This window comes from Myotis davidii, unplaced genomic scaffold (genome assembly GCF_000327345.1).
Source record: "Myotis davidii unplaced genomic scaffold, ASM32734v1 scaffold168, whole genome shotgun sequence".
In the NCBI taxonomy this organism is placed as follows: Eukaryota; Metazoa; Chordata; class Mammalia; order Chiroptera; family Vespertilionidae; genus Myotis; species Myotis davidii.
Window position 1 is genome coordinate 13,041,056 of NW_006383016.1, and position 11,352 is coordinate 13,052,407.

Consider the following 11,352-nt stretch of genomic DNA (forward strand, 5'->3'; position numbering starts at 1 on the left):
TAAGAATAACTGGATTTTCCATACTTCTATCCCCATAAATTGGCATTGAAAATATGGAATTGCCTGTGCTACAACATTATAAATACAGTATTATACTCCAAATGACAATTTTTCTTTACCTAAAGATAAGAATTAAGATAGCACTTGAGGTAAGCAACATCCTCCTATGAAAGTGGGCACACTAGAAGTTAAAAAATGTTTAAAATCTAAAATATAAACTTTGTTTTATCTCTACTGACACATAACCCTTATTGACTACTATAAATTATTTGGTTAATAACATCACCAAAATTATAAATGATACTTAGTTAGGATGGAAAATCACTGGTATATAAAATTTGCATTATAAATACAGTATTATACTCCAAATGACAATTTTTCTTTACCTAAAGATAAGAATTAAGATAGCACTTGAGGTAAGCAACATCCTCCTATGAAAGTGGGCACATTAGAAGTTAAAAAATGTTTATAATCTAAAATATAAACTTTGTTTCATCTCTACTGACACATAACCCTTATCGACTACTATAAATTATTTGATTAATAACATCACCAAAATTATAGATGATAATTAGGATGGAAAATCACTGGTATATAAAATTTGTAAGCAAAAGAAATGTAAAAGAACAAATAAAGCATAAAAGGAAAAATATCCTACCAGTTTAACCTGTCAATGGTATGAAAAAACAATAAAAATAAGTGCTTGATAAAGTGAACGAAGTGAACTTTCATGACTATAAACACACTAACAAAATGACAGACTTAATTATTCTAGTTCTACATGTGATGTAACAGATACATCTACATGTGAAAAGACAACTCAATCTTTCTTTTGAAGAAAAACATATACATAAACACACAGACAAAAAGACACAAATGTGTTTGACTGAAGAGTCTTGAATGCTGCATCTTGGGCCCAATGGATATAAACCTAACTTTCAGGAGAACTTCAAGTGGAAGAACTGAATCATTATTGTAGTTTTATGATAAAAATGTTTGTTTGTTTTCATTTCTTTGTAGAGAGAATTTATTCACTAAATACATGTAAACATATAGTTTAGTTTTACCTCCATACATCTAAAATAAAGATTTGGTGACCATTCAAATGATGGTGCTGCAACTGGTAAAGAAATTAACCTTGAAAATGAATCTCTAAAAGTCTGAGACAATCGTTAAGCTGTGCTACCCTGCTAAAGTATTCTAAAAGCCTCAACTTTTATATGGACCTGAATATAACTAAGTTGAAAGAAAGGTGACCTTTCTCATAATCCAATTAGCACCATTTAGTAGTCCTATGAACAATGGGGTGAGAGGATAGAAAGGTATAAGAAAAACCCTACCATTTCCCAAGTCTAAGGATATAAAAATATTCCTCTACATAGATAGACTGTGAGCTCTTGAGAACGATGTTGTGAGCTCCTTGAGAACGGTGACACAGAGTAGGTACTCAATAAAGGTTGGTTGGCCAAATGAATAAATGCTATAGTTAGGGAGTTCATTCACTCCTACAACTGTCTATAAATAGGATTTCAAGGGAGCCACTTAATATAAGGAGTAGACTGGTTTAGAGAATTCCCTCTCCCCAGACAGACAGATATCATAAAAATTGGGTTGATCTACCTCATTACTCTTGCTCTGAGATAGTGTCAGGCTATCATTGGTCAGTTCCTCGTCATCAGCACTGTTTCTGCTAAGAACTTTACTCTTCTTCTTCTTGCAACCCCCTTCACTGGCAGGGCTGCTATGATCTTCTTCATTGCCTTCATCATTCTCATCCTCCTCACTCCCACTCCCCTCATCTTCATCATCCTCATTGTCTCCATCACTTCCTTCTTTCTGAGATGCAGATCTCCCCTTTCTCTTTACTGCAGTAGGTCGCCAATCATTGTCATCTTCACTGTCATAGTCATCCATGTCATTCAATTCTTCCATGGACACAAAATCCAAAAGTGGTCGATTTCGACGAAGGTTCCACTTTTTTGGCTCACTGACTTGTTCCTCTGTAGTAGTTGTAGTAGGGACTGAAGGAGATGCGTTAACAGCAGGAGGACTTGTGGCTGGTGCGGTGGCAGCAGCAGAAGCAGCCACATTATCAGATACTGTTGCTTTTTCTTTCTCCTTCTCTCTCTCCTTCTCTTTTTCTTTCTCCTTCTCTTTTTCCTTCTCTTTGTCCTTTTTCTTTCTAGGTCTTTCTCCATTTTCTTCTTCCTTCTTTTCCATTTTAATTATCGGTTTTTCTGATGACAGTATTTCCTCCTCTGCAGAATTTTTCAGTGGTTCTTCTTTTACTTTAATATCTTCATTTAGTTCTTCCTCTAAAATATTTTCTTCAGAATCACTACAGGAACCTTCTCCACTGTCTTTTGAGGGGTCTTCACTTCCATTACCACTCCCTTCAGAATCTGTTGAAAATATGAGAAAAAAAAACCACACATATGTATATACATACACACACACACACACAACGCTGACACAAATGAAACCACCAAAATCTGTGAGTAACTTGCAAAACAATATAAACAAATTTAAGTCAAATGATGGTAGACATTACTAACCTGATTAAATAATAAATCAATGAAGTTGGTGTAATGGTTTTATTTCAATATAGCATTAATGAAGACGAATATATGTAACTCTAAATTAAAATATGCTTTAAAAGAGGAGCACTGTTTTGTCATATAGCTCATGCTTTACTTGGTACCCTAAAGGCAATTTTTTCTAAAAGTAAATGTCATTCTGTATAAATTGGGCACGTGGTTTTAACTTAATGATAACAGAATATGCACCATAGTCTTCTACCCTTACATCTTCCTTTCATAAACTATATAGACTTATAAACATTGAGTCACAGTCAGAACAAGAAAATCCTGGCCCAAAAACACTTTGTTTCATTGTTTCATGCTTTACCCAGCGAAATTAGGCATAGATATTTAGGATAGCCAACTTGTACCACATTCCTTCTACACCCATCAATTTTAGGAGCACCAAGTACATAGATGAGAAGAGACAATAGCAATGGCACAGAAAATGGAAGTTGCAAGAGAAGTTATCAATTTTCCTGCTTATTAGGATATCAATAAAAGAATCACCTAAACTTTCAAAAATTCTAGGCAGTAACTGCTGTATCTCCTAGAATGAAGAAATTAATAATTTTTTTTAAAACTAAGCCATCGAACAACCACAGTAGTCACTAAAAAGATAGGCGAAGGATATTAAATAGTTCACATAGGACTATAAGGCTTCTAGCAAGTTTCTTCCGTTCCTGCCTAGCACAGCCCAGGCACTCTTAAGTCAACACTATTCAGTAACCTTCTAATCATCGTTATGCCTGATCAAATAAAACTCTAAAATATCTGTAGAGAGGGACACAGGGAGGAGAGAAAAGGAGGTGGGAAACAAAGCAGTCATAGTTAGATCATAGCCAGCAACCGTAATAAAATCTGTAGGGTGATGAATATTTTATACCTATAACCAAGAACAGGGTAATAATAAATTATGAAAAAGTTTATGTTTCTACATCATTTTAATTCCTGTTAACTCAACCAGCCTTAGCCTCTATAATTAATTGGGCATTAGATGTAAAGAAATTATCTATGATTAGTATCTAGTATTTAAAATAGCTCAAAATGCTTTTATAAATAGCTGATAAAATTTAAATCCTGCTAATTAAATCACATTTTTTTTAAAAAGACTAACATTTAGCAAATGTTGACTGACTTTATAAAATCATTGTAAGTCCCTAGGTTATCATGCAGGTACTCATAGCTTACTCAGGACTGTTGTGGAAAAACACTCTCATCCTAAAAATTCTTGCATGGGACACAAAATCGTGTAGGTTAACAATCCCTTGTCTGAAATTTTTGGAGGCAGATGTTTCAGAAGTTAGACTTTGTTTTTTAGATTTTAGAAGGGTAGCATAGTATATGCAGAATATATCACACTAGCACCTGCCCTATAAACACATAATTTTGCAGTAAAATGTATGAATAGTTATGATTATGATAAATATATATTACAAATAAATTACCAGTACCAATCAGGTTTTACCCTCAGTTTATGTCAAACTTAGGAAACACCTGTGGATTTGTGATCTCCTCAGATTTCAAAAAAGTGTGTGGACCCAATTTTCACTCACAAATAGGTGACTTCTTTCAGTCCAATAGCTCTCAAATCATTAAGAAAATTATAATTTTTTTCAGACCACTCACAATTAAACCCAACCTACAAAAAAAAATACAACCAAAAAACCTCTGGCAAAAAAAAGTATCTCTATGCAGACTGACAAAAGAAAATTGGAACATCTTGCAAGCAAGCCAATAATAAAGAGAACTGACAGATGGACAAAAGGTACTTTCTCCTAGATTAATCTTCTAGAAGCCATTTTACAAAACTTAGAAAGCACTCCTTAGTTATTTTTACCAATGAAAAATAAGAATAGAACCCAACCCCTGTGGCGCAGTGGTTGAGCATCTCCCTGTGAACCAGGTCACAGTTTGATTCGTGGTCAGGCACATGCCCAGATTGCGGGCTCAATCCCCAGTGTGGGGCGTGCAAGAGGCGGCTGATCAGTGATTCTCTCTCATCATTGATGTTTCTATCTCTCTCTCCCTCTCCCTTCCTCTCTGAAATCAATAAAAATATTTTTAAATAAATAAATAAAATAATAATAGATTCAAATGTAAGATTAACTGGGGCACAAAAGAGGGTACCTGATCAAAACTGAAAAGAATTTAACTTTGCTATTAGTAAATTTTACAAAACATAAAGAATGTTTATAATTTTGGTTTGGTTGTTGTTGCCAATACCTAATCAATTAATTATTTTTCAAAGTAGAGGGAAAGTGATACTTTAATTCTGTTTTTATTTTGTTTGTTTGTTTTTAAATATATTTTATTGATTTTTTACAGAGAGGAAGAGTGCGGGATAGAGAGTTAGAAACATCGATGAGAGAGGAACATCGGTCAGCTGCCTCCTGCACACCCCCTACTAGGGATGTGCCTGCAACCAAGGTACATGCCCCTGACCGGAATCAAACCTGGGACCCTTCAGTCCACAGGCCGATGCTCTATCCACTGAGCCAAACCGGTTAGGGCCTGTTTTTATTCTATAATCATCCGACGCTCTATCCACTGAGCCAAACCGTTTAGGGCCTGTTTTTATTCTATAATCATGCCTGAATAAAAAGCAATTTTGAAAAACTTAAATGCTTTACATTTGTTAATATGTCATTAGAAGAATGTGAGTTTTTTCCACAAATACAAATCCTAATAGCTTACCCAACCCATCATTCTCCAAATATAACATATTAGTCATACTCCAGCTGCAGCCATCAGGAATATATCAAATTTTATTTTTCTTTGATCTCTGAAAAATAAGGTCTTCACCTGATTAGTCATCACTTCTTTTTAGTACATATGCATTTGAGGGATGGAGATAAAATATTTAGTTACAGTGTAGCTTGGCAATAATGAGAATGAGAAAATCAGAATTCTTGGCTATCTATATTTTTGTAGGCTGCAAAGAAATATTTCACGTTACTATGAATTCAAACAAAGACTCTCTCCCATATTCCAAATCTATCACTCTTACACTCTTCAAAGAAAAAAAGAACAGACTAGAGAAGTAATCCAAATACTTCAAATACAGCTAATCTTAGGCATAAGAAACAGATAATTCTAAGTCTATAATAAAAATGTTTACACTAGAAAAAAAAGTTTTAAAATTGAAATCCATACTTCCTACTCAGTTAAACAAAAAATAACCTTTCTCAAACACACTCTATCAAAATCTCTCCAATCAATAGCTATTTCAATTTACAGTTAGATTTTTTGCAGTTACAGAATTTTTTTAAAAAAATCCGTCAAGAATCCCTTCACAATATTCAATGCTTAAGTTTTCCCCAAGATAAATATCAAACAATAAAACCAAAAATGAAACAGTATGATTTAAATCAGAATTTTGTGTTAGCTTTGCAATATAAAGAATCATCTTTGTTCATCAAATCTAAGTATTTATTCTGTTCATTGATGCAGTCCAACAGTGATCAGAATTATAAATATACACATCAGACAACAGATCACCAGTCTACTGGTTATTATTATCATCTTGTGACCATTTTGACAAATCCTGCAAAGCTCTTTTTAAAAAGCCAATCAGTCAACACAACTCATCCTCTATTTCCAGCTGTGACAATTTTGTCCCACAGAGGACATCTGGCAGTGTCTAGAGAGAATGGTGGCCATGAAGGTCCAGGTGTAGGGGGTGGTACATAGGAAAGATGCTACTAGCATTTAAGTAGAAGATAGGGATGCTACTGAACATCCTACAATACACAGGACAGGTCTCCACAACAAGGAATTATCCAGCACAAGATGTCCATAGTGCTGAGTTTAAGAAACCCTGGTCTAGCATATAAGGCCTCAAGGTGACCTCATTCTACTTTCCTATGCTCATCCCCTCTATTCTTTTATTCAATCATGATCCAGGATTAATAAACATTTTCCAACCTCTACACTTTTAACACTTAATGTTTCTCCATCTAGATTTCAGTTTCTAATTTAACTCTTATCTCAATGACTTCTCCTAGATCAATCCATCTAGGAGTAGTCCTGTATCCTTTGAGAGACTTAAACTCAAGCATGCATTGTATCATCTATTCATTATTTTATCTACTCTCATATTGTCACTATTTCTTAGTGAATTCACCATAACATCCAGAAAAGTACTTTGAAACAAAACTACAGATGATCAATAAACGTATTTTGATCCACTTAAGCTAAAGTCAAATTAAGCACAAAATATTACCAAACCAAAGTCTCAGCCTAACTCTTCCAGCTAAATTACTCTCTGACAATTTTACCTAACTAAACTATGACTTAAGATATAAAGTTAACCTTCTTTGGCCAGAAGGTTAGGGGACACGGCACTGCTATATCGTCTTATTTAATAAAGGTAATACATATACTTTTCTTCAAAAAGATACCATTTATATAGCAGATTACTCGATGAATCTATCCTAGCCCTAATCTTAGTTCCAAGTCTCAAATATAACCACTTTAACTAGGCCAAAACATGGAATTGATAATATTTGACAATTTTATACTCATAAAACTGGTCATTTTATATAGCTTCACCTCACATTTCTACATATGGTTTTTCTGGTGGTATCACCGTAATTCTAATACACTTATATCCCAGTTTAGGATTTATTCATTTTAAAATTTATTTATTGGCTCACAATCAAAAGTGAAAAATTTAGGAGTGGGATGGGGGAAGAGATTAACCAAAGAATTTATATGTGTATATGCATTGCCCATGAATACAGAGAAAGGGGAAAGGCCTGGGGAGCAAGGGGGACCAGGTGGTAGGCAAAGAAGAGGAAAGGGGGAGCATTTGTAATACTCTCAACAATAAAGATTAAAAAATAGATAAAGAAATAAAAATAATTTTTTTAAAAAAAAAGAGAAAACAAGTGAAAAATTTACTTGTTTTGAGATAAAAGGTAATCTGTATTTAGTTCATTATTTTGAATGGTAGAGGCTTATAATTATTAATTGTCAATAATCACTGTCAGATAATTTTTGAACAATATCTTTTTAGATTTTATCAACTGAGAAACACATGAATAAAATTATGTTTATCTGCAGGGATCTTAAATATAATAACCTTTGTCTATAGAATTTTTGATATTTATTCTTAAAGCCAAATAGAAATATGAAGTTTTGTAGTCAGAATTCAGATTTCAAAATGAAGGTCAGAAGAAACTGATGCAGAGAATCAGATAAAAATTGAGGCCAATCAATTTAAGCGTTTTAACATTAAGTTCTAAGAAAGTCAGGAATCATTCCTAGAAATTGTTTTGAAAGAAATGGTTTTTATTTCTCTACTTTCAGTTTAATCTATTCATAGATAAGGATTCCACAACATCAAAATATTTAAAAAGCAGTGATAAGTTTAATGTCTTATTTCCTGTAAGAGTCCAACTATCTCAGACAGAGAAAAGATGCAAATAGGAATCACTGTAATCTAGAATAAGCCAACATTTCAGCCATGGGAGACACCAATGCACCTAATCCAAGAGCAGAAAATATTCAATTTCTACTGACTATGAACTATTTTAAAGAAAATCATTTTCTACTAACTCTCATTTACAATAACATCAAGAACTACACAGATAAATTTTGACTTTGGGTCACAATTTAATCTCCCCAGAGGTCAAGAAAGTAGGTAGTATGACAAGAGGGAACAGAAAATATACAGATTTTTAGTGTTTTTAGAATTTTTTTTTAATTATCAGCTAATAAAACTCATCCTACCACTTACCACAAATAATAGATAATTCCCATTAACTCTGATTAAAATTTAACAAGTTCAGAATCTCTACTTAGCTTGATATCATAAATTATTTTGAGAACGTAGTTTGTACCATTAAATTCTTTTAAATGTTGTAAAAGAGAAGTGATACCTGTGAATGACTCCATCTTAATAAGCAAAAAGAAAAAAAATTACAAAATCAGAATTTATTGCCAAAAAATAATTATGGAATATTTAAAGAAATTAAGCTTTGAAGTTTTTCCCATAATGGTATTCAAATAAGTAATAATTTCTGAGACCCAACTATTTTTATCACACTTTACAATCTGGACCATAACAAATCAAAATAACATTCGAGTCAAGAATATTCTATCTGCCAAGGTTTCACCAAGAGAACTAAAGTAGATTTGGATTTTACCCCCTTGCCCTTCCTTTTCTTTCCCTTCTTTGGTACCAAGCACCAGTGAATCAACTAAATGGAAGGTAAAAGAGCTGAGAAGGTTAAAAAACAAACAAAAAATCAAGATAAACTTAACAACTTTTGATTACTGGGAGTGACCTGATTAGTCAGCACACCATCCAAGTAGTTTTGGTTTAAGATTATATCCTTATCTCTGTTTAGGATCTAAGCAGAGAAAAGGACTGTAAATTTTGGAATCAAAAGACATGGATGAGAATCCACTACGGCCTGAGTGATCTCATGCAAATTCTTTAAATTCAGTTCCCCTATTATCAAAAAATATCTCCTTTGCTAAGTTACTTTAAAAATTAAATGAGATTATGGGAACAAGAAGTTCTCAGTAAGTCACAAGTGAATTCTGATTGTTGATGCTATTAAAAGTAATACTAGTAACATAACCTAACTTCATCCCTTCCTTATCATCCCTAGCAGGAAAAAAAAACCATAAAAAACAGAAAGGATAAAGACTAAGCATAGAAAATTCTATGGAAGAATACTTAAAATCTGTTAGAGGAATGCGCCCTGGCCAGGTAGCTCAGTTCATTTCAGGTTCCATCTCTGGTCAGAGCACATACAAGCAGCAACCAATGAATGCATAAATAGGCGGAACAAAAAATGGATGCTTCTCTCTCTCTCTCTCTATCTCTCTCTCATCAATAAATAAATCTTCAAAGTATTTCTAAAGTCTGTTAAAAGGATGAAACTGTAAGGCAGCAGTTCTCAACCTGTGGGTCACGACCCCTTTGGGGGTCGAACAACCCTTTCACAGGGATTGCCTAGGACCATCTTGCATATCAGATATTAACATTACGATTCATAATAGTAGCAACATTACAGTTGTGAAGTAGCAACGAAAATAATTTTATGTTTGGGTCACAACACATTTCTCTCTTTAAATTTCCACTCAAAAGGGGCAGAATAGCCCTAACCGGTTTGGCTCAGTGGATAGAGCATCTGCTTGCGGAGTGAAGGGTCCAAGATTTGATTCAGGTCAAGGGCATGTCCTTGCGGGCACATCCCCAATAGGGGGTGTGCAGGAGGCAGCTGATTGATGTTTCTCTCTCATCAATGTTTCTAACTCTCTATCCCTCTCCCTTTCTCTCTTTAAAAAATCAGTAAAATATATTTAAAAAGGGGGGGCAGAATAATAAGTAATGTTTATTGTTCACATATTTAAACATAATTTGTATCCATTTCTCAGATTCCTACAATTAAGATTTTATAGGTATCTTTATATGAGCTCCAATGAACAGAAGAAACAAGGTAAACCATACTCTTCTGTTTTCCGATTTTGTACAATGTGAATATATGACCTTTTTTAAAAAGTTTATTGTTTTTTAAATCACAAAACATAGAGCAAGCATGCATGCTTTACATCTCAGAGAAGTTTGAAAGGCCCAAACCACAAGCAAGGTCCAGTGGCTACTATGAAACACAATTTTTTCCTCTGGTCAGCTTTAGTAAAACTCCCCTCAGAGGGTGCGCCAAGTGATATGAAAAGAGAAGCACCCTGCTCATGAGCAGTTCATGGCTCACATTACTCTCAGGTTATTATTCTACCTTGTGATATCTCTCAGTTTTCCCCCTCTATCCATCAAATAAGCATAACTATATTTCCAAGTAAAGAATAGAGAAAACGTTTTTTGCATCTTTGGAAAAAGTCCTCTGGCAGGTTCATTAAGAATCAACAAAAACGGATAACAATGATCAGACCTAATGATAGGATCTTAGAGAAATGTGGGAAATCAACTGTACAAAATAAATGAAGTTTATGTGCTTTAACTTTAAATTGGCATTGTAATCAAAACCAATTCTTTAAAAAAAAAAAAGTCTGAAAATAAACCCAACTTCAGAGAGCTGGGAAAGGGAAGAAACATTTACCTGAGGCATCTCCAACTTTAAAATCACTGTCATCTGAACTATCATAATCGAGAGCTTCTAGCAGAGAAGCTGCCAAAGGCTTCACCTGCCTCCTCTTGGAGCTGCGATCCACTGTTAAGGGAAAAAAAATATATAGCGTCATTTAAAAACCACACAAAGCACAGGGGAGAGCAGTGGTGCTGCGGGAGGTGCAGAAGACTTCCCGCTAGGGATCTTCATCTGACTCAGCCCTGGGCTAACGGTGTTGGGGAAGGAGGGTGGGAACGTGGGCTGGGAGGGTCGGGAGCAACGTGGGCAGCTGCACCGCCGGTCGGTCGGTCGGCGAAGGCGACCCTCTTGCACATCTTGTGATGTTCCCGCGGGTCGGTCGTCACCCCTCACTGAGGCACCGTGACCGTCAACAGAAAGCACACGCCAGGCCCAAGGAAGAAAAGAAGTCGCGATCGCTCCCGCGGACTGCGAGGGGCACGCGTCCACGCAGCGCCCCACCCCCGCCCGGCTGTCCCACCGGCTCTGCCTCCTCCGAGGGCTGAACGGACCTTCCTCCCCGCGGAGGCCTCCGACACTTACTAAGGAATCCGTGCGGTGGTCGTTGGGAGACCTAGGGAGAGGCTGCGGGAGCCCAGGCAGCGCCGAGGTCGGGGGCTGAGACCGCGGGACCCAGTCGGAAGATGCTATTTAAAATCGGCGGTGCCGCC

General features: G+C 35.5%; 1 protein-coding gene across 6 annotated transcripts in view; it reads right to left on the minus strand.

Annotated features, from left to right (window-relative positions):
- PHF14 (PHD finger protein 14) overlaps positions 1–11,346 on the minus strand; it is a 153,156-nt gene extending 141,810 nt beyond the window's left edge. For all 6 annotated transcript variants that reach the window (XM_006779066.2, XM_015558177.1, XM_015558178.1 and 3 more), the window contains exons 1-3: positions 11,225–11,346; positions 10,655–10,765; positions 1,621–2,402 (exon numbers count right to left, since the gene is read on the minus strand). In XM_006779066.2, coding sequence (XP_006779129.1) covers positions 1,621–2,402; positions 10,655–10,765; position 11,225 — 894 coding nt within the window. In that variant the 5' untranslated portion in view covers positions 11,226–11,346. The remainder of the gene's footprint in view (positions 1–1,620; positions 2,403–10,654; positions 10,766–11,224) is intronic.
- Between the last annotated feature and the right edge of the window lie 6 nt (positions 11,347–11,352).